We start from the raw sequence: 24,232 nt of genomic DNA, 5'->3' as shown, positions 1-24,232 counted from the left end.
TACAATGGCACTGAAAAAAGTCACGACTGTTTTTCACCCTTACAACCGTTGCAGCATTCCCCATGGTCACATGATCAAAATTCAGATGCTTGGCAATGGACTCACATTTATGATGGTCGCAGTGTCCCCCTGGGGTCATGTGATTCCCTTTTGTGACGTTCTGACAAACAAAGTCACCGGGGAAGCCAGGTTCACTTCACAATAACGTTGTTAAGTGCAGTGATTCACTTAACAACTGTGGCAAGAAAGGTTGTACAATGGGACAAAACTCATTTAACAAGCCTTTCAGTTAGCCACATAAATTTTGGGCTCAATTAGGGTCATAAGTCGAGAAATATAGTTTCTCAGAATAGGCCTCTTTGATCTCAGTGTGGCTTACTGCTGGGTGGGAAGATGGGAGCTTCAGTTTTCTGGAAACAAAAACTAATCTCTGGGTGGCAATAGGCAATAAAAGGAGGACACAAGTTGCAACTATTTTTTCCTTATGGAAGCTACTTTTGCAATTTCTGGATGAACACATGAAGCTGCTGGAATGCGTCCTGGGGAGATTTGCGCCACTGTATTTAAGGCAGGCTGTGAATGCCAGATTCTCTTAGAAGTAAACATATTTAGCCCTTGCATATAAATGTGTGTGTAGACCCTCTTAACACAGGGAGAAATTTATCTTGGAAGCTGATGCGACCTCTAAGGCATTGTCAATGAAGTTTATGGCTCTTCAGAGAGAACTATCTCTTCCTCTCCCCCCTCCTGTGTTCCTATCCACAGTCCAACTGCTTAGGAATATTTATATTGGCTCGTTACAGTTCAGTCTTTCTCAGTCAGACACCTTACAAATATTTGAGATGTGGGTTTTTGTAATCCTCAGCCAGTGCGGGATGTTAAAGTCAACACAACCAGAAGGCACTGGATTGGAGAGAGCTATCGCAAGAAATGGGACATGTAACCCAAGAGATGCCTCTTGGTTTTGTTTCAGGAAGAACAAATTGATGTAGGATTGTAGTCAAAAGTGTTTTATTTTCCATTGAATTAACGAGTGAATATATCAAACCATAATTTATTTTTTTATGAATCTGAATGTGGCTCATTTCTCTCTCTCTCTCTCTCTCTCTCTCTCTCTCTCTCTCTCTCTCTCTCTCTCTCTCTCTCTCTCTCTCTCTCTCTCTCTCTGTTTGTGTGTGTGTGTGTTTATGGGGATGGAAAGTCCCTTTCTGAATGTTCACTTCTGTCATTTTTAACTTCTATGCTAGTCGGCCGCTCACAAATCCTTCGTAATGTCAGCAAAGTTATACTCCCTAGAAAAACTCTTGACAGTCAAGTCTACATTGTATTACTGTGTGGTTTGGAGATATTACTGTTTCAGACAGGAAGGTGGTGAAGACAAGATGATTGGAGTTTCACTTCCTTCTCTCCAGGACACGGCATGTAAGCGCTGCTTGACCAGGGTCTGCAGTATTGCCTGGGATGCTACACATCCTCTCCATGGCCAGTTTTCTTGTTACCTTCTGGGAGGAGGTTTCACAATATCCAAAGCATAACAACTAGATTCTGTAATAGCTCTGTACCATGTTAACTCTTTTTTCCGCTATGTATTCTAAATGTCTGTGATATATACATATACTGTATGCATGTGTCTATGGATATATATGTGTGCATCCCTTCCCTTCCCTTCCCTTTAGCATGACATAGTGCCATTTTGGGATGAAGATGGGCTGTTGCACTAAAACTCCTTTTTCCTTCTCAGCTAATCTCAAATCAAACTGCTTCTCTTCAGGGCTGAGAATTTTTCCTTGTTTGCCGCCAGTCCCTTGGAATTGACTTGCATCAGGTTTCTGCTTGATACTGTTGTGGGGGAAAAAACACCCCTTTTCTTCATGAGCTCTTGTGAAATTGCTTTAAAATAAATGCTTTTTTCCCTTTGAATGTATAGAAATGAATATTACATGCCATGGACTTTTTAGTTTACAAGCTCCTTATTTTATACTGTGATGTCATAATTGACTATAGCACACTGTCAATTGTTTTATTCCATGTCTGGACAATATCTAGCGATAAATGCTTAATAAATAAGATTAATTTTGTTAGCATTTGGGTCTGTAGTCAAATAAGAAAGCAATAGTGTATTGGAAGAATTTTTAAGGGCTTTTGAGCAACTGGTGACAAATCAAAGGGCACTGCAGAAAATAGTGTCAGAATCAATCAGTCAGTGAATCGGGCTATTTTACAAAACTTGGTAACATTTATTTTGTGGTCTTCACGGATTGCCCACGTTATGATGGATGGACGGGTGTTATCCAGAGATACCAGAAAACATGAGTGGGACTTAATGGGAACAGAGCTTTGGAAATTTAAGAACTTTTCTCTCACATATGAAGAATGGTTACAGGAGCTGAATATATCAATCTGGAGAAAAGAAGAAACAGGGGTGACATGATAGCAGTGTTCCAGTATTTGAGGAGCTGCCGCAAAGAAGAGGGGGTCACACTACTCACCAAAGCACCAGAACGCAAGACAAGAAACAATGCATGGAAACTAATCAAGGAGAGAAGCAAGCTAGAACTAAAGAGAAATTTCCTAACAGAACAATTAACCAGTAGAACAGCTTGTCTCCAGAAGTTGTTGGTGCTCCATCAGTAGAGGCTCAGTTATTAAGTGAATCACTGCAGTGATTAAGTTAGTAACATGGTTGTTAAGTGAGTCTGGCTTCCCCATTGACTTTGCTTGTCAGAAGGTCGCAAAAGGGGATCATGTGATCCCAGGACACCGCGACCATCATAAATACGAACTAGTTGCCAGGTGTCTCAATTTTGATCATGTGACCCACGGGGATGCTGCGATTGGTCCAAAGTGTGAATTTTGCAACCAACAGGGTGTTTTAGGTCAGAGTCTGAAATGGGTGCAACTCGCCCTCCCACATCAAGATAATTGTCGAAAGCGGTGGGAAAAGGCTTTTTAAAAAAAAATCTTTAAAAGCAGGTACTTTTCTTGAAGGGCGTCTTTGGGGATTTTCCAAGGGCTGCCAAAAGGTGAAGGAAGAATGTTGTGGCTCCTTGGGTGGTGTGCAAAGGGCCTCAGGAGCACTGCTGTATTTTAGTTGCCCTGAATGATGTATAAATATGGCAGTCGAGGCATTTCTGTGGCATATTTGTGGAGGATAAGAGCAGGATACATTTTGATTCAGAGTCAGTTTGGTTTAATTTATTTATTTTATTTATTTATTCGGTTTATATACCGCCCTATTCCCAAAGGACTCAGGGCGGTTTACAACGCAAATGGTTGGTTTGGTTTTATTAGTATCAGTTTGGAATCAATTTGGTTTTATTAGTACCACTTTATAAAGCCTTAGTAAGGCCACCTCTGGAATACTGCATCCAGTTTGGGTCACCACATTACAAAAAAGATGTTGAGATTTTGGAAAAAGTGCAGAGAACAGCAACTAAGATGATCAAAGGCCTGGAGACTAAAACATACGAAAAATGGTTGCAGGAATTGGGTCTGGCTAGTCTAGAGAAAAGAAGGACTGGGGAGACATAATAGCAGTGTTCCAATATTTGAGGGGCTGCCACAAAGAACGGGGTCAAACTATTCTCCAAAGGACCAGAAGGCAAGACAAGAAACAATGGATGGAAACTACTCAAGGAGAGAAGCAACCTGGAATTAAGGAGGAACAGCTTGCCTTCACACATTGTGGGTGCTTCCTCACTCAAAGTTTTTAAGAGGAGGCTAGACAGCCAATTGTCTGAAATGATGTAGGGTCTCCTACTTGAGCAGGTGGCTGGACTGGAAGACCTCCAAGGTCCTTCCAGCTCTATTCTGATTCTAATGTGGGGAAGAGCAACAAAGGTGATAAGGAGTCTGGAGGCTAAACTGATATATCAAGATGTCATTTGAGGCATTTCTGTGGCATATTTGTGGAGGATAAGAGCATGATACACTTTGATGCAGAATCAGTTTGGTTTAGGGCAGAGAAGAGCAACAAAGATGACGAGGGGCCTGAAGACCAAACCATATGATAAACAGCTAAGGAAACTAGGTACAAGGGTGGAGGTTTGTTCTCCAAGCTTGTGGGTTGGTTTCCGACATTTCATTACCAGGCTAGGTAACATCTTCAGTGGAGTTTAGGGGACAAACAGCCACACAACTCCCCTAAACTCTGCTGAAGATGTTAGATTGGTAACGAAATGTTCCAGAAACCAACCCACAAGCCCGGAGAACAAACCTTCATCCTCATCCTACCCCTGAGCTGCAGATATTTGCCACAGGTATGTTTAGCCCTAAGGAAGAGAAGAACTAGGGGGAGACATGGTAGCATCTTCCAATCCTTGAAGGATTGTCACAAGGAAAAAGGTGACAGTTTACAGTCCCACAGCACCTGAGGACAGGACGACCAGCAGTGGATGGAAACTCATCAAAGGACGATCCAAGCTGGAAATAAGGAGGAATTTCTGGACAGAACCATTAATTAATGGGACAGCTTGCCTCCTGGAGTTGTGGGTGCTCTGGTTGCTGAGAAGGGTTTCGTTTTTGTTTTAAGAAAAGACTGGACAATTTTTCAACTCCTGCCTTGGTCAGGGGGTTAGACTAGAAGACCTCCAAGGACCCTTGGGGCCTTATGATTCTATTTCCATTTCTATCAATTCAGAAGCTATTTACTTTTATGTGGAAAGCTGGAAAAGAAAATATAGTCCATGCCCCTGAAATAGATCCTTGTTTATTTAATGGGCCTTGTCGAAAAATGTAAACGGAAGGTGTTCTTGTGGTTCTCAACTCCAAATCGAGCTGTGCTCAGTCGAGTTCTGCTACTTAGTAAACAACTACAGGATTGCAGTACTATAGCCAAGCCAGTTTCTGTCAGATGCAGATTTTGGACATTTGAGAGGCAAGTCACTAATCTCTCTCTCTCTTTTAAAGAGAAACAGAGGAAACAAATGCATTCTTTGGTTTTCTATTGCATTATTTTTGGGGTCTAGGACAACTCACCACAGCCAACTCACCATGACCAAGTTGCTGCAACCAACTTGCCATGGCCAACTCACAACAGCACTTAGACTTATATACTGCCCCATAATGTTGAGCGGTTTACAGAGTCAGCCTTTTGACCCCAACAGTGGTCCTCATTTTACCCTGTAATGCTGCATTGTAACCACTGGAAGGGAAGGAAGGAAGGAAGGGCAATAGCACTTAGACTTATATACTGCCCCATAATGCTTTACAGCCACCCTCTTACACAGGGTCAGCCTCTTACCCCCAAGAACCTGGGTCCTCATTTTACCGACCTCTGAAGGATGGAAGGCTGAGTCAACCTGGAGCCAGTCAGGATCCAACTTCTGACTATGGGCAGAGTCAGCCTGTAATGCTGCATTCTAACTACTAGGAAAGGAGGGAGGGAGGGAGGGAGGAAGGAAGAGCAATAGCAATAGTAATAGCACTTAGACCGCTTCACAGTGCTTTACTTTTCTCTAAGCTGTTTACAGGGTCAGCCTCTTGCCCCCAAAAGTCTAGGTTCTCATTTTACTGACCTCAGAAGGGTGGAAGGCTGATTCAATTTTGAGCTGGTGAGACTCAAACTGCCAAACTGGTGACAGTCAGCAGTCAGCAGAATTAGCCTGCAGTACTGCATTCTAACCACTGTATCACTCCGCTGATGGAACAGAATCATTAAAGGCTGTAAAGGGAGGGACAGAGTGAAATGTAAATGACAAAAAATAAAAATATTTTTAAAATCGTTTTAAAGAATTGAATTGTGGAATTGTCCCATGGCATGCTGGCCCTGGCAAGTTGTCCTGCAGCAAGTTGGCCACAACAAGTCAGCTGTGGTGCATTGATGGATTGCGATATTTTTTGGGTTATTCATTATAAAGGAAAAGCTTGTCCCTTAAACTTGTCGGAAAGATTAGAAGCTTTGTTTAAAATACTTAAAAGCATAGGAAATGTGAAGAAAGCTCATTAGTCCAAACATTTTCATTTGGATTCTGTCCTTGTGTGAAGTTGGAGTGAGGCAGTATTGACAGTAGGGCTTTATTCATGGGATCCCAAGTCCAGCTCAGTTTGTGGAGCGAAAAGTAAGCATCTGTGCTGTATCCCAGGGGATGTCGGTTATGGTGGTCTTCCCCAGTGTGATAGTCTTCAGATGTTGCAACAGTTGGAATCACAACAATTCCAGCCATGACATTCACAACACATCTGGATGGGTTGGGGAAAGGCTAAAATGAAGACTTGGCCATAGAATCCAGCCAGTTAAATAGTTCTGTTGATTTCAGATAGCGCCATGTACATGCTAACATACTCCTTGGTTATATTGCTTTTTTATTTGTTTGTTTGTGTCAACACTGCTAACATCAAATGTTATTGCTTGACAAGAGATGAAGAAATAGCCGTTGCATATGTTAAACTTGTGTATTGCTTTAAGAAAGTTAGTTTAATGTTGGGAGGGGGGATTAGTAGGATTGCACCTTTCAAGGCCATTTTTAACTAGAGAAGATAAGACCTTGGCGGCTTTTCTAATGGAAGGGAAGCTGATTCTTTAAATTAATTGGAGAATATGATTAATGACAAAAATAGAAAGGTGGAGAATTGTGTTTTAATATATTGTGCAAGGGGCGGAGATTTCAGATTCCAGCTTCCTTTGAGCAAGCATTTGCTGGTGTATTACGCTAATAAAGGACTTTTAAGGTAAACAATGCCTCAGAGTCACTTGAAAAGCCCATACTCGGAAACTTGACAGTTTGTTTATTTATTTATCTATTGTTATTGGAAGCATATCTTCTAGTTCTGTAAAGGTTAAGTAACTTATTGTTCTGAAATGTCTTTGACTGTTCTTTGTTTTTAAAATTGTAATCATTTCCCCCCCAGATACCATCTTTAATATTGTTTGTCATGAAATTTGTCCTGTAATTTGGCAGAATAGAATAGAGTAGAATCTTGGAATAGAGCAGAGCAGAACAGAACAGAACAGAATACAATTCTTTATTGGCCAAAGTGCCATCTTTATCAGGAAAAATAATATTAAAGCAATGTAACAAAAATGTGACTATATTTGTTATGTGCTACTACTGGAGATTGGGGTAAAACACAGTGAGGTGGGCCATGGGGAATTGGTTTGAGTGCCTTTGAGGTGTATCTCAGTTTTTTTAAAGTGTGGTTTGTTGCTTATTTTCATCGAGTAAAAATATTGAGCTCTGCATTGGAGATAATTTCCCATTTGGACAGGCAGTTAAAATCCCATGGAGAAGAAGGATGAGGGTCTTGCATCATATGTACCTTGGACCAAAAATTCTAACTACTTATGCAAAGAAATGAGATCACAGCCTGCAGGGACCAATGGGGGAAAGAGATTTTAGAGTAATGATAAACAGTTCAGTGACCCAAGGTACAGATGACATTCAGTGAAGGTATTAGCACAGTGTGTATCCTCTACACAGTGTGTTTGGGATAATGAGAAACAATATCGACAAGAGAGGTGCTAATATCCATGGCCAAGAGTTCGCAAGGTGTTGGATGAAGCCAGAAAAACCTATAAGAAATATGCTGACAAGATGTCCCCTCAGAAAAAAATCAAGAGAGGGGATGAAGTGTGTTTGTCCACCATGTATCTACAGTCTAGACCACAGTTCCTCAAAATTTCCAGCTTTGTGAATCAGGCAGGGGGAGGAGATGGGATGGGTCCATGTGGGCAGCGGGCACATACCCACCTGTTGCTCATGCAAGTGGGCGCATGCTCGCCCACCACTTCTGCAGCCCAGTTCCGAATGTTTCAAAACCCAGTTGTGGGCCACGGCCAGAGATTGGGGACTCCTGGTGTAGACAACCCTTGGCAAAGCTGGGAGAAAATTTGTAAGTCCTCCCTATGGTAAGAATTATCAACCCAGTAACTGTCAGATTTAAATGACCAAAAAAATCTTAAGAAGATACATCCTGTCTTCCACCGTTATCTGCTTAAACCAGTAAAATCCTTCCCATTACAATCACCAGCAGAAGCCCTTCGCCCTCCAGATCTCATTGAGGACAAGCAACACTTTGAAGTGAAGGAAATATTTGGACTCATGTATCCACAGAGGCAAACTCTGATACCTTGCTTCAGTCTGATTGGACACGGTGTGCATGTGTGTGGTCAGCGATGGGAGGCGGCTAAGGGAGGGAAATGTTGAACATAAGGATTTTGGCCCGTGATTCTTGGTTCTGGCTATGCATTATTGCGATACGCTCAACTTCTAATAAACTATACCTTTCTCAACAAATGGAGCCAAGGCTTGTTTCTATTTAGAGGTTTACACTGGCAAGTCTGACAGAAAAACCAAATAGTGAGCAGGGCCAGATGAGCTAATTCTACATTATTGTAAGGTTATATTAACAGAAACTTGCAAATTCAAAAGTATATTTCCCCTCCCCCCATCCCCTTTACAGCCCAAGAAACCAGGGAGGGTCTCTTCTGAGCATCTTCTTGCCCCACCCTCATTCCTGCTGCTGGCTAAGTTGCCTTTTATCTGGCCATTTCCTTGGCTGAGTCTCTTCTCCCTGTCTCCCAAGGTCATTCTCACTTAAAGTAAAGGTAAAGGTTCCCCCGCACATGCGTGCTAGTCGTTTCCGACTCTAGGGGCCGGTGCTCATCTCCGTTTCAAAGCCAAAGAGCCAGTGCTTGTCCGAGGACGTCTCCGTGGTCATGTGGCCAGCATGACTAGATGCCAGAGGTGCACGGAACACTGTTACCTTCCCACCGGAGTGGTCCCTATTTTTCTACTTGCATTTTTACGTGCTTTCGAGCTGCTAGGTTGGCAGAAGCTGGGATGAGTAACAGGCACTCACTCTGTTATGCAGCACTCGGGATTCGACCTGCCAAACTGCCAACCTTCTGATCGACAAGCTCAGCGTCCTAACCCACTGAGCCACCGCATCCTTCCCATTCTCACTTACTATTACCCAATATTATAATGCCCTTAGAAGAATCACTAGTGTGACCACATCTGGAATATTGTGCACAGTTCTGTTCAGAGCATCTTGTAAGGGACATAAGGGAACTTGGAGAAGGTTAGAGGAGGGTAACTAAGGTGATCAAGGGGTAGGAACATCTTCCCTGTGAACCAAGATTGCAACATTTGGGGTTTTTTTAGTCTAGAAAGGAGGTGAATGAGATGACAGAGTTGTACAAAATTAGATGTGGGATGGATAAAGTGAACAAGGGGAAGTTATTTTCCCTTTCCTCAAATACTAGAACCAACCAATACAATTGAATCCTGGAAGAATTAGGGCATATGTAACCACACAACTCAACAAAGTTTGGAATTTGCCACCACGAGATGTGATGCTCGCTATACCCAAAAGTTTGGTTAGCTTCAAAAAACGGTTTGGACATATTCATAGAAGTCCTGGGGGATCCATGGCTCTTAGCTTTGATGGGAGTGGGACTGCCTGTGAAGGCCCTCTGCTGGGAGACTGGAGGGCTTCCTTGTGCACTTGGCTGGCCATCGAGAGAACAGGCTGCTGGATTAGATGGGCCTTTTATCTGATCCTGTTGTGACTCAGGGCCAGCCTGTGGGTCCGACAGCCGGGTCCGATGTATCGGAGGACTCAGATGTGGGGGAGGAGGGAAACGAACCGGCTGATGATGATTTGGAGACTTTGCAGAGTCCTCAGCCGGGAACCTCTTCTCAGCTGTGTGAGCCCGAGAGTGCGGAGGATGATGACCCACAGCTGGCCCTGTTCAAGGACGCCCGACGCAGGAGGCAGACGAGCAGGGACAAACAAAGAAAGGCTATGGGACTCCTCGGGAGGAGGCACAGGGAGACCACGCCCTGAGCTCTCTATAAAAGAAGTGTTTGGGGAGGGGCTGGTTGCTGAAAGCAACTTTTCCGTTTGAGAAGTCAAGCTCTTGTATTCTTGTAACAGTGTAATTAAAACTTGGCAGAAGCCTTTTGGTCTTGGACGCTTTCCAGACTCTTCTTTTGATTAGGGGTGCGAGAAGAGGGCTGGTTCAGAACAGTTTGCTTTCAGCCACCCACCCCTTAATACTACGATGGAGCAGCTTCTTGCCGAGAATGCCCAGCTCAACCAGCAACTCACCTTGCTGGCCACTCAGGTGGCACAACTGCAGGCTCAGGTACATGCTGCCCCCCCACCCAGGAGGAAATGTCAGATAGCTATGCCGGATAAATTTGCTGGTAATCCAGAACTGTTTCCTGCCTTCCTGGGACAATGCCAGCTTTATATCAGCGTGAGAGCAGCTGATTTCCCCACTGACCGAGATAAGGTGGGATTCGTATTGAGCCTTCTGTCGGGAGATGCAGCTCGTTGGGGCACGCCTCTGTTGGCACAGCCTAGCCCTTTGTTGGATAACTTTGGGGGGTTTTGTGACCATATGCGCCTCATGTACGAGGACCCGATTAAGGCGCAGACGGCCACCCGACGCCTGAAAGCTTTGAGGCAGGGTCAGCGCCCTCTACAGGCCTATATCAGCGATTTCCGGCTGCTTAGCCAGGATTCCGCCTGGAATGAGGCTGCGCTCGTGGATGCCTTTCAGGATGGCTTGTCAGAGGAGATGTTGGATGAGCTGGCCCGCGTGGACATTCCCTCAGACCTGAATGGGCTGATCCATCTTTGTCTGCGGATCGATGCCCGGCTGCAGCAGCGTAAGAGTCGCCGTGCCACCCCACAGACCCCTGCCGCCCCTGTTGTGCGTGAGCCCCCAGTCCAGAGGGAGGAGCCAATGGAGCTGGGTGCCGCCAGGTCCCGTCTATCGGTGACGGAAATGGACAGACGACGATCGGAGGGGTTGTGTTTTTACTGTGGGGACCCTGGACATTTGGCTGCTTCTTGCCCGAAGAAGCGTCAGCGGGCGTCAGTGACCAAGCCTGCCCCGAGAAAGTCCCCTGCTTTGCTATCGGGAAACGGCCCGAGCCCGATCTAGACGGTGTGAAAGATCGGGCGACCCACAACATCCACACCGAGCGACGTTGTTCCGACGGTGCCTGTGAACCGCCACGGCATTTGATTTTGGAGGCACGACTGATCCTTCCTGGCAAGCCAGAGGGGATTCCGGTCCATGCCTTAATTGACTCTGGGGCTACCACTAACTTTATGGATTCGGCCTTTGTGGCCAAATGGGCTGTTCCCCAGTGTCCAGTGGATCCGCCCATGCTTGTGGAGACCATCGATGGTCGAGTGCTCCTGTCCGGGCCTATCACGGCCGCCACGCAACCCGTGTGTATGGCCATCAGTACCCATGTGGAGGCCATTCAGTTCTACGTCACTTCGGATCTGCACTTCCCCGTGGTCTTGGGACTGGCGTGGCTCCGGGCGCATGATCCACAGATCTATTGGTCTCAGAACTTGGTCACCTTCCCAAGTTTGCAGTGCGTGGACCACACCCGCCATATCTGTGCCGGCCAGGTGGAGGGTTCCCCAGGGGTTTCCTTGCCTCCCGAACTGTCCGACTTTGCTGACGTGTTCAGCGAGTCAGAGGCGGACCAATTACCCCCGCACAGGCCCTACGACTGCTCCATTGACCTAGTCCCTGATGCGCCTCTCCCAGTGGGGCGTTTGTACTCCATGTCGGAGCCCGAGTTGGCTGCATTGCGGGACTTCCTGACGAAGAACTTGGCTCGTGGTTTCATCCGGCCCTCGTCCTCGCCAGTGTCTGCGCCCGTGCTCTTCGTCAAAAAGAAGTCGGGCGAGTTACGGCTTTGCTGTGACTACCGGAAACTCAACGCTATCACGGTGCGTAACCGCTACCCGCTGCCCCTCATCCCCGAGCTCTTGGACCGACTCCGGGAGGCTAAGATCTTCACGAAACTGGACCTGCGTGGAGCTTACAACCTCGTCAGGGTTCGGCCGGGTGATGAGTGGAAGACGGCGTTTGGTACTCGCTATGGACATTTCGAGTACACGGTGATGCCGTTTGGCCTGACCAACGCCCCCGCTGTGTTTCAGCATTTTATGAACGACATCTTTCGGGATCTGTTGGACCAGTTTGTTGTGATTTACCTGGACGACATCCTGATTTACTCCCCGTCGCGTGAAGCGCATCATCAGCATCTCCGTCAGGTCCTGCAGCGCCTCCGGAAACATCGGCTGTTTGCCAAGTTGGAGAAGTGCCAGTTCTACCAGGTGACCATTGATTTCTTGGGTCACCGCATTTCTCCTGAGGGCATCGCCATGGAACCGAGTAAAGTTGAGTCGTTGCAGAGTTGGCAACCCCCGCGTCGCGTGAAGGATATTCAGCGACTTCTTGGATTTGCCAACTACTATCGGACATTCATCCCTGGCTTTGCTGCCTTGACAGCCCCCCTCACCCGGCTCCTGCAGAAGAAGACTCGGTTCCAGTGGAACGCCCCCGAACAACAGGCGTTCCAAGCTTTGAAGGACGCCTTCATGAAGGAGCCCATCTTGAAGCATCCTGACCCGCAACGGCCGTTTGTCGTGGAGGCGGACGCCTCCGACATTGCCATTGGGGCCGTGTTACTCCAGGCAGCGACGCCCAACGGTACCCTTTTCCCTTGCGCGTATCACTCACGGAAATTGAATCCCTCGGAGCGCAACTATACCATCTGGGAGAAGGAGCTGCTGGCCATCAAGGCGGCGTTCGAGGCTTGGAGGCATCATCTGGAGGGGGCGCGGCATCAAATCGAGGTCCGGACGGACCACAAGAATCTGGAAAGCCTGCAGACCGCTCGGAATTTGAACCAACGCCAGATCCGGTGGTCCCTCTTCTTTGCGAGGTTTGACTTCCGGGTGCGGTACATACCAAGCGGGCACAACCAGAGAGCGGATGCTCTGTCCAGGAAGCCCGAGTACACCCGAGTGGAAGACAAGCTTCCGCCCAGGACCGTGATCCCCGTCGAGTCTTTTGCTGCGGTGCGGGAGCCGGTGGATATACGGGCTCGGATCCGGGAGGCGCAGCAGCAGGAGGCGTGGGTGGCTCAGCGGAAGGAAGAGGTGGGGCCAGATTCGCCTTGGTCGGTCACGGATGGACTCCTGTATTATCGTGACCGGCTCTATGTTCCAGGAGGGCCACTCAGGGGACTCGTCCTCAGCCAATGTCATGATAACCCGGCTGCGGGGCATTTTGGCCTGTTCAAGACTCTGAACCTGGTCTCCCGTACATTCTGGTGGCCCCGAGTCCGACACGATGTCCAGTCTTATGTCACCTCCTGCGTCCCATGCAGGCAGGCCAAGTCAGCGACAGGGGCCCCGCCTGGTTTACTGCAGCCTTTGCCAACGCCCAAGAGACCCTGGGGGGCTGTGTCCATGGACTTTCTGACGGATCTACCCCCATCCTCCGGCTTCACGACAGTGTTTGTGGTGGTGGACATGTTGACCAAGATGGCGCACTTCATCCCCTGTCGCGGCTTACCGTCAGCTCGCGCCACTAGTCGCATGTTCATCCAACAGGTGTTCCGGCTGCACGGCCTTCCCGATAGAGTCGTCTCCGATAGGGGGGCCCAGTTTACAGCCCGCTTCTGGCAGGAGTTGATGCGGGCGTTGGACATTAAGGTTTGCCTCTCGTCCGCGCATCATCCTCAGACCGACGGGGGTACCGAGAAGGTCATCGGCATTTTGGAGCAGTATCTGCGCTGCTACGTTAACCTGCAGCAGGACAATTGGGTGGACTATTTGGCCATAGCCGAGTTTGCCTTTAACAACTCGCAGCACACCTCCACGCAGATGACACCGTTCTTGGCCAATGTGGGTTATCACCCTCGGTTTTTCCCCCTTTCTCCCGTGGACTCACCGGAGCCGGCAGCGAACGAATTCATGGCGGAGTTACAGGCGATCCATCGGTTGGTGCGATGGCAGCTGGAGAAGGCCAAGGCCGACTACAAGAGGTTCGCCGATCGGTCGAGAAGGGATACGCCTCCATTATCGGTGGGGGATCGGGTCTGGCTGTCCACCAGGAACCTACCATCCACTCGGCCGGCGAGGAAGCTGGACCACCGTTACCTTGGACCGTTCCCAGTCGAGGCCGTCATCAACCCGGTCGCCTATCGTTTAACTCTGCCACGTTCCCTGCGCGTGCACCCCGTCTTCCATCGGTCCTTGTTGGTCCCCGAACAACCGGCTTGTCCACTTCGCCAAGCGGAACCTCCCCCATCAGGACCTCGTGATGGCGACAGCACCCCCGAGTACGAGGTCGCCAGCATCAGGGATTCCCGCTGGCTGAAAGGTCGCTTCCAGTACCTGATCGAGTGGAAAGGGTACGGGCTGGAGGACTTCACATGGGAAGACGCGACCGCCGTTCATGCCCCTGCGTTGGTGACTGCGTTTCACGAACAGTTCCCATCCCGACCGCATCCGGATCGGCAGACCCGGGGGAAGGGCCCTGCGGTGCGGGATAGTGTTGTGACTCAGGGCCAGCCTGTGGGTCCGACAGCCGGGTCCGATGTATCGGAGGACTCAGATGTGGGGGAGGAGGGAAACGAACCGGCTGATGATGATTTGGAGACTTTGCAGAGTCCTCAGCCGGGAACCTCTTCTCAGCTGTGTGAGCCCGAGAGTGCGGAGGATGATGACCCACAGCTGGCCCTGTTCAAGGACGCCCGACGCAGGAGGCAGACGAGCAGGGACAAACAAAGAAAGGCTATGGGACTCCTCGGGAGGAGGCACAGGGAGACCACGCCCTGAGCTCTCTATAAAAGAAGTGTTTGGGGAGGGGCTGGTTGCTGAAAGCAACTTTTCCGTTTGAGAAGTCAAGCTCTTGTATTCTTGTAACAGTGTAATTAAAACTTGGCAGAAGCCTTTTGGTCTTGGACGCTTTCCAGACTCTTCTTTTGATTAGGGGTGCGAGAAGAGGGCTGGTTCAGAACAGATCCAACAGGGCACTGATTATGTTTTTGGGACTACATAAGAGTGTTAGACTTAAATTGGGTTAAGGCATACGTGAATGACTCATTTAGTTTTCCTCTCTCTGTTTTTAAGCTTGCTGAGTGAAAATGAGAAGCGTCCCTTTGTGGAGGAAGCGGAACGGTTGAGAGTTCAACATAAAAAGGATCATCCAGACTACAAATACCAGCCACGCCGGAGGAAAAGTGTCAAAGCCGGCCAGAGCGATTCAGATTCAGGAGCTGAGCTGAACCATCACGGAGGATCCCAGATCTACAAATCGGACGCAGGGCTGGGCTCGATGAGTGAAGTGCATCATCCCAATGACCACACAGGTGAGGGAAGGGAAGAGTTTTTGTGTCAGACCTGCCCCAAATTAGACATTTAGGAAAGAAAGACCCTCGACTCTGGTTGAAGTGATAGGTTCTTTTACTAAAGTTAAGTGGTTGCAGCGAAAGTAAAGCTAGATCTGAGTATTCCCACATAAAGGTTACACTTTGCCCCTTTTCCCTGGCCCTCCGCCCTTGACCAGTTCATCAGTGTCCAATAGGTTGCCTTGAAGATGTTTTGGGCATGGCTCGGAGCTTGGTGCCACTCAATCCAGTTTCACATTTGGTTCTCAAGCTAGTGTCCTTGGATGTTGGTTTATTCCAGTTTAGCACCTCTGGTTCTTGTCAGTGTGTTTCCCCTCCCCCCTTCTCATTCCCAGGCCCACATGTTACTCCCCCAAATTCCTTCTCCCCTCCCTTACTATTTATGGCAGGATGCCAGTGAAGGGAAGAAGCTGGAGATGGCAGGCGTGACAGTTTGTTCAAGGGCAGAATCCTTAATTTGCTTTATCTTGGATGTCTCATGTCATGAGAAATAGCATGAATATAGGTGGAGATTTGGCAGCTCTGCCCATATTTCAAGTTCTCCTGTTTGGTGCATTTTCTGTTTGGGATGATTTTCTTGGGAAAAGAAAGGCTCAGTTCCAGATACCATGAGAACATTAATCAGTCAATCAATCAAGTTTGACAGAGTAGATGTCCTTCTCCATGAGACTTCTGCGGCCTTTCTCCTTCCAGAACTGTGGCGCTTGCATGATGCTTCCCATGAACTCCCACTTTTTGTTTGGAGCTGTCCCAGGTGCCTTGGCCAACACAGGCTACAATCTGAGAATATCCCCCTCCCCCCTCCTACAAAATTGGCAGTTTCTTCTCTGCTTCTGTTCTACTCACAGTCCTTTTTTTCAAGAAAGCTGGGATTTTTCCATTTCTGGCTTCTGCTCCTAGGCATAAAGCCAAGACCTTGTGGCTCTGTGCTCAGTTCCACACTGAGGGCTAAAAGTATATTCGTGTTCAGAATTTGGTGCACTCTGAACACGTTTGTGGAAAGCTCTTGCACATGGGTCTCCTTTTCCTTCCAAGGGGTCTTGGGAGCAGCCCCCCCATGCATATATCTTTATGCATTCTATGGGAGACCCTATAGCAGGGGTGGGGAACTATGGCCCTGTTGTGACTTGTGGACTTCAACTCCCAGAATTCCTGAGCCAGCATTCCTGACTTAGGATCACAATTGAGCCCAGAATTTCTGTTGCTGAGACAGTTGTTAAATGAGTTTTGTCCCATTTTATGACCTTTCTTGCCACAGTTGTTAAGTAAATCACTGCAGCAATTAACCTAGTAACCTGGTTATTAAGTGAATCTGTCTCCCCAATTGACTTTGCTTGTCAGAAGGTTGCAAAAGGTTTATTTTCCCCCAATAAGCAACTTCCTGGTTTTCTCCCCTTTTTATTTCCAGCTGTTGCACAGCAGGGATATTTTTAAAAGGAGTTTTTGAGATATTGATAAATCAAAGTTCCTCACTGAAACTGATTCTGGCAGCTTAGAAAGCCTGGCTGGGTGCAGCTCCTCCCTATTTTTTTGCAGCTTTCCAAGAAATCATTGTAAACTACAATCTATATTGCATCTCCATGATCATGTGATCAAAATTCAGACAATTGGCAACTGACTCACATTTATGATGGTTGCCATGTCCCAGGGTCATGTGACCTTTTGACAAGCAAAGCGAGATTCACTTAACTGGGTTACTAACTTAACAGCTGCAGTGATTTGCTTAACAGCTGTGGCAAGAAAGGTCGTAAAATGGGGCAAAACATACTTAACAAATGTCTCACTTAACAGCAGAAATTTTGGGCTCCGTTGTGGTCGTAAGGCAAGGACTCTCTGTACTTTGCTACTGGAATTAGGTGGGAGATGAGTTTTCAGCACACACACTTTAGGCCTCTGCTGTGTTTATTGCAACAGTAACATATTTTCTGAAAAGTAGGAAAGTTGGGGAGGGGGTGAAAGTGGGAAGGACCCTCCCCAGGCTCCCCCCTCACAATAGAGCACTGATGTCTTACCTGTCCTTGTTACAAAGCAGGAGTTGTGATCCTGCAGTTTGGGCATGTAAAGTCACCAGTACCTTTCCCTGCTGTTCAGGCCACCTGCTCAGATTTCTAAAAGTAGTTGCCCTAGTCCAGGGGTAGGCAACCTCGGCTCTTTTATGACTCATGGACTTCAACTCCCAGAATTCCTGAGTCAGCTGACTCAGGAATTCTGGAAGTTGAAGTCCATGAGTCATAAAAGAGCCAAGGTTGCCTACCGCTGCCCTAGTCAGCTTCACAGCAGAACAATCAACCAGGAGACCAGCTTGCCTTCAGAAGTTGTGAGTGATTCATCAGTGGAGGTTTTTAAGAAGACACTGGACAGTCACTTGTCTGAAATGGTGCAGTGTCTCCTGCTTGAGCAGGGGGTTGGACTAGAGGACCTCGAAGGTCCCTTACTGCTCAATTCCCTTGCGTGTATGTGTGTATGCAGACATACACATTGTATTCGGCAGGGGTCCCCAACGCCCAGGCCACAGCCCATTTGGAATTGGGCCAGATAAGCGGAGGGCGAGCACACTCACACATGCAGCTCCACTTGTGCAGAACCATCCTCTCCCCCCCCTCCCTCCCACCGGAACCGCTGCTGGTCCCCAAAGCCAGAAAAAGGTTGGAGACCACTGATATAAGGGCTGGGTGAAGCTTCTGTGAAAGATTCAAAGGCTGTTCTCCAGACTCACTCAGCTGCACTAGACCAAGAAAGCGAGAACTAGCCAGATTCCAATAAAGTCTCTTTAATGCTAGAATTAGGGGCAAATGCAGATAGCTAGAGCCTGCAAGAGTAATTTCCCTGCCTCCTTTATAAGGAGTTCATTTGCATGGTTGGAAATGCTTCTCCCCACCTGAGCTGAGCTGCTGTTTATGAGAAGAACTGCTGATAGATTCACCTTCTTTTGATTTATGTCTCTCCTTCCTTGCACTCCTTTCCCTGCTTCCTTAGAATAACAGAATAACAGAGTTGGGAGGGACCTTGGCTTGGAGGTCTTCTAGTCCAACCTCCTGCTCAGGCAGGAAACCCTATACCAGGAGTAGGGAACCTTGGCTCTTTTATAACTTGTGGACTTCAACTCCCAGAATTCCTGAGTCAGCATGGCTGGTCATAAAAGAGCCACAGTTCCCTACCCATTCCCTTGACCAGGGGGTAGGCAACCTTGGCTCTAGGGAATGGTCTAGGGAATGGGTAGGCAACCCATGGCTGGCTCAGGAATTCTGGGAGTTGAAGTCCATGAGTCATAAAAGAGCCAAGGTTGCCTACCCATCCCCTAGACCATTTCAGACAAATGGTTGTCCAATCTCTTCTTAAAAACCTGCAGTATTGGAGCACCTAAAACGTCTAGAAGCAAGTCGTTCCATTGAATGGATTTGGGACTTCTGGTCTGGCATCTTTGAATCAGTGTGAAGATTTGATGGACTTTGATGGACTTTGCTATGTGTTTGCATCCTTTACTCCAGGCAGTTTTCATCATAAAAACAGAAACAAAACCAATTAAAAAGTACTAAACTGCCATAAAACAATAGGTGCACTCAAATTTGCCATTAACAAATTTGGACTAATTTCATTCATCAAATCAAAGTGCAGACTCAGTTTCATTCTGCAAAGGAAAGCAAATCAGACCTTGGTTAAGGCCTGACCAATGTGTGGTATAGTTCTTTCGGCTGGCCCATGCTGTGCTAAATGGTTTGACAACTTCTTGTTATCCCACCGAGAGCTTCCATTTCTCTCCGTTGCAGCTGCTTACACTCAGAACAGCTTTCCAAATCTTTCTGCATATGCAGTTCACCAAATCGACATGCAGAGTTGGGAAAGCTATTAGGAAAGCATTTGCTTTACAGGCCAGGGGTGCCAGATGTTATCCTTAATGTCTGGTTGGTTTGGAAAGACCCTGGCTTGAATGTAAGAGAATCCTTTCCCTGTCAGATGGGAAGTTTTGAGCTAGCTCAGTGTCTCCCATCCTTAGACATTTTAAGATGTGTAGTCTTCAGTGCCAGCTGGGGTATTCTGGAAATTGAAGTCCACACATCTTAAAATTGGTAAGGTGACCCAAGGGTGAAGTGGTAGAAGGTAAAGCTTTGGATATTCCACTCATTTTCTAATGAGTACACTGTACAGTCAACCCTTACGTGGTCTCTCCCATGTTCCTTCTGTTTAGCACATCTGGAATTCTAAGTTCACACTTTTAGGTGTTCTGCCAAATGGTTGCCACATCATAAGCCCACGTTGGCCAGAAAGCAAGCTTGTCAGGTTGCTCCTTACCTTTTCTTAGCCTCTCAAATATAGCAGTATTTGAGGGGCTGCCACAAAGAAGGGGGGGAAAACTATTTTCCAAAGCACCTGAAGGCAAGACAAGAAACAATGGATGGAAACTAAACTAGGAGAGAGGCAACCTGGAATTAAGGAGAAACTTCCTAACTGTGAGAACAATTAATTGGTGGAACAACTTGCCTTCAGAAGTTGTGAGTGCTCCATTACTGGAGGCTCTCAAAAAGAGATTGGACAACCACTTGAATGGTATAGGGTCTCTTCAGTGGTGGGATTCAGATAAGTGAGCAACCGGTTCTCTGTTTGGATGCCACTTCCGGAAGTCCATTCTGGGCCTGGGCAATAAAAGATTAGCTACCAGTTCTGCCGAAGTGGTGCAAACCGGCTGAATCCCACCACTGGGTCCCATGCTCAAGCAGGGAGTTGGAACAGAAGACATCCAAGGTCCCTTCCAACTCTGTTATTCTGTTAAACTTGGCCCTCCTGCTCCTCACCATCCCAGCTTAATGTTTTCCTGGTAGGTAGGTACCTCTAGAAATAATGGCCTGGCCTGCAGCCAAGCTTCTTTTATATTTTGATAGCAGGATTTCCAAAGCTGATTTCCAGAGCAGACGATTTTTTTGCTTTTCTGCCAATCAGCTTCTTATTTATTTTTATTAAATAAGATCACCCTACATTTTTCAGGGCTGGCGCTTAAGCTAAACCATCTTTCACTTGTAAGATGATGATTTTGTTTTAAATACACTTTCCTCTAGGGCAGCCCCATGGGCCTCCTACCCCACCTACCACCCCTAAGACAGACCTACACCCTGGGGGCAAGCAAGAGCTGAAGCACGAAGGCCGACGCCTCATGGAAAGCGGTCGACAGAACATTGATTTCAGCAACGTGGACATCTCTGAGTTGAGCAGTGAGGTCATCAACAACATGGAGGCCTTTGACATCCATGAATTTGACCAGTACTTGCCACTCAATGGGCACTCTGCTATGCCAGCCAGCCATGGGCAGAGCTCCACTGCAGGATCTTATGGGACCTCTTACTCTCACTCGGTCAACGGCAGCACTGGTGGGGCCTCCCAGGGATGGACTCACAAGAGCCCAACCTCTGCCTCCCCTTCTTCCAGTGAAACCAGCCAGCAGAGGCCTCACATCAAGACCGAACAGCTCAGCCCTAGCCATTACAGCGACCAGCCTCACAACTCTCCAACCCATTCGGACTACGGATCCTATACTGCTCAGGCGTGTGCCACCACTGTGTCCCCGAGCTTAGCCACGGGGGCTTTTTCCAGCTCCCAGTGTGACTACACAGATCTTCAGGGTTCTAACTACTACAACCCCTACTCGGGCTACTCTTCCAGCATTTACCAATACCCATATTTCCATTCCTCTCGCCGGCCATATGCCACCCCCATCCTCAACAGCTTGTCCATCCCCCCTTCTCACAGCCCAACGGCAAACTGGGACCAGCCAGTCTACACAACCCTGACGAGACCTTGAGCTGATGGAAGGAGCCACTTCTCCAGGTCTTCCTCACCAGCCTTCAACAGTGTGCACTACACAGAAACAAAGATGGAACAAAGAAATGATAATAATTAGTAACAAAGAACCATAATGGAGCATCATTGCATAGTCCGAAGTGCCTCCCACTTTGCCTGGCCATTCCCTGCATAGAATCTCTTAGATTTTCCAAGGCAGAGTTCTATTTTGTTTATTCTGATTTGCAAATAATATTAAACAACATCGGGACCAATGAATGCTCTTGAACAGATGAAGGACAATCCATTCTAAGTCCTCTGTGAGAACTTTGAGATGAGTTTGGATGTCAAATCCAGGACTCTGTAAAAGTCGAGGTGAAGATGGTGCTTAAGGTTTTATGGCAAACTAGGGACAGACCAGCCTTGCACAAAAACCCATGTGGGATTTTTTTTTAAAATCCTAGGTGTTCAATTAACAATACTGAGGGACCATTCAAGAATCTTTGGGGACCAACCAACTAATGTCAGCATTTCTTAATTTTAGTTGAAGTTCTGAGCAAGGTTTGGCTGTAATTAACATTTAGTTTGGAAGCTTAAAAAGTGCATTGAGAAATATATATATATATATGTATATATATATATTGTCATTGTTTGAGAGTAAATCTGTTAAATATGTATTTATGTTCTGTGTAATTTTTGTCCTTTTAATTAATGAAGTAATTCTGTGCAAGAGGTAGAATTTAAATAAAATAAAGTCTTTATAGTCCATGAAGTAGTGGAGGAGTTTTATCATCTCCCTAATTACACTACTCATTAAAAAGAGGAAAAAAGCAGCATTTAAAATCTGTCAGAAAGGAAAATTAGAAATGCTTCAAAAGAAACAGTGATAATATAGGAACCTAAGAGGTGGAGAAAAAGCAGAATTCACACCCCGTTTCAACAAAAGTTGTGCCAAGTTGCTTCTGGCTAACATTCACTTCCAGGTGCTATGAAGGTGATGGCCACTCCATATTGTTTTTCTCAAACACCGGGAACTTGAGGTAGACTGCCACTGGAACCAGAGAATGCTCAAATAGCTCTTCCAGTTGTTGGCCCCAGCATAGCTGTATGGCTTCTAAGCAATCATTTAGGGCTTGGTAAATTGGGAGAAGCATGGCTGAATTTTCATAGCCTGGTCAGAAGAAGAATCACCCAGGGAATTCTGGGAATTGGTCCACGTGTCTTAAAGTTGCTGAGAGTTGAACTTGTGGACTTCAACTCCCAGAATTCCTCAGCCAGTGTGCCTGACTGAGGAATTCTGGGAGTTGAAGTCCACAAGTCATAAAAGGTCCAAGTTTGAAGACCCCTGCCTTAGAATGTAGTGGGAGCCCACCTACATCTGATCCTGAATTTGCAGGACTGTTGCTTACCTGAAGGTCTGGGTTGTAGAAATGAATTCCTGGCACTGACTTGTTTTTTCCATCTTTGCCGGAGCCAGTGGGTGACCTTGATATTTGGTATTCCAGATGAAGAAAAGGTGACATTTTTTTCTCTTGATGGTTTTCCAGCCACAAATAGGCTGTGTGCCTCCATACTGGTGCTTCCTAAATTTTTGTCCTTTAAATTTCTATTTAGAGAGGTTTCATGGAGTTAACCTTTTCTAAATACTCTCTCATCCATTGCCTATTAAGTCAGAGGAGGCTGGAACTTAGATTGCACTAATGCAACTCAGAATAGATACTTTTATCAAGCAAATTGAACAAGCTCAATTTTTGGGGCTGTGGTTGGCCCACCTGAACTTCCACAGTGGCATCTCCAAAGTGCCTTTGCACAACCCAGCTTTTGCAAGCCAAATTCCACCACTAGGAATTGCACATGTGCAAAAATATTGTGCAAGGTGTTCCCCATCAGAAGGAAATTATAATATTTTACCTGGCAAGGTGTGATATGAGCTTCCTGCCAGAACTGTAGGATGTTTCAAGGAAAGCAAATCACCTGCCAGAGGCTCAAAGATGCTTTTTCAAAAGGCAACTGGACTGGTTTTTTCCTTGAGAAAAATAAGACATTTCACTTCTCATCCATTTGCTTCTTGGCTAAGTAGCACAACAACAATGACAATTCTTCTTCTTCTTCTTCTTCTTCTTCTTCTTCTTCTTCTTCTTCTTCTTCTTCTTCTTCTTCTTCTTCTTCTTCTTCTTCTTCTTCTTCTTCTTCTTCTTCTTCTTTTTCTTCTTTTTCTTTTTTTCTTTTTCTCCTTCTCCTCCTTCTCCTTCTCCTTCTCCTCTTCCTCCTCCTCCTCCTCCTCCTCTCCCTTCTCTCCCTTCCTCCCAACCCCAGCCCCCCACTCCAGATGCCTTTTGAAAAAGTACCATGGAAGCAACTATGACCTGGATGACTGAGAATCTCCACAGAATACCTGCCAGAGGAAACAGGTGCAACCTGAAATTTTGCACTGTGATTCCTTCACTGGAATTTCTGTTCTGTCCTGGCAAAATGTGAATTTGGAGTGAATTCACTCCATCTTGAGTGAATTTGTATGAAAAAGGAAACTTAATAGGTTCTCCTCCCATTGTAAGCTAATTCCAAACTAAAAATTATTTTTGAAAATATTACAATTTTGAATTGGTCTGGGGTCACAGCTTTTTTATTTTTTTAAAGAAATATCAGTTTTAGCAGAATTTCCACACTGTTTCACTTTAATATTGCCCTATTTAAGAATCAGATGTTATTCATCAAAGCTGTGAAAATTAACATTCTCCACTATGTTTTTGGTTAATCCTTAGGTGTAGGCTAATAATTCTGTTGATATTTGTTCCTTTGTATGCTGAGCATATAACAACCATCTATTCTAATGGTAACTTTGTGCCTTTTAAAAGAAAAACAAATCTTTATAAAACTTTAAACTTTCAGAGATTATCTAGCTTATCTTTTCTATATTTCATATTCTTGGGTTTGTTTATGTTTTCACATTTTCCTTTACAGATGCGTATTTGTGTGGGGTGGGTGGGCTTGGAACACAAAAGAAGGGGGTTAAAGATGGAATACTTATGCAATCTATTTTTCTGTATAAAGTTTGAAAGTTGTCAGTTATCTGTTTTGTTCACTGGCTTCTGACTAATGCTAACTTTTGTACAGATCTATTTGATAAAATTAAAAAAGCCTTTATCCCTGTCACTGGCCTGTTCATTCAATGTCACAATTTCTCGAAAGAAAACCAGCGTGAAAAAAAATGGTTTTACTTCCCCAGCAGAGGGTTGCATTTTTAGCAAACCTTTCATTATAATTGGGTAGAAGACAATTAT

General features: G+C 46.3%; 1 protein-coding gene across 1 annotated transcript in view; it reads left to right on the top strand.

Moving 5' to 3' along the window:
• The window catches only part of SOX8 (SRY-box transcription factor 8), a 30,957-nt gene extending 6,986 nt beyond the window's left edge, over positions 1-23,971 (top strand). Inside the window, exons 2-3 of the mRNA XM_083372633.1 lie at positions 14,905-15,143; positions 20,234-23,971. Coding sequence (XP_083228759.1) covers positions 14,905-15,143; positions 20,234-20,973 — 979 coding nt within the window. The 3' untranslated portion in view covers positions 20,974-23,971. The remainder of the gene's footprint in view (positions 1-14,904; positions 15,144-20,233) is intronic.
• The last annotated feature ends 261 nt before the right edge of the window (positions 23,972-24,232 follow it).

This window comes from Vipera ursinii (assembly GCF_947247035.1).
Source record: "Vipera ursinii genome assembly, chromosome: 13".
Classification (NCBI taxonomy): Eukaryota; Metazoa; Chordata; class Lepidosauria; order Squamata; family Viperidae; genus Vipera; species Vipera ursinii.
Note: the sequence above shows the minus strand (reverse complement) of the source record. Positions and strands in the feature narration are given on the sequence as shown.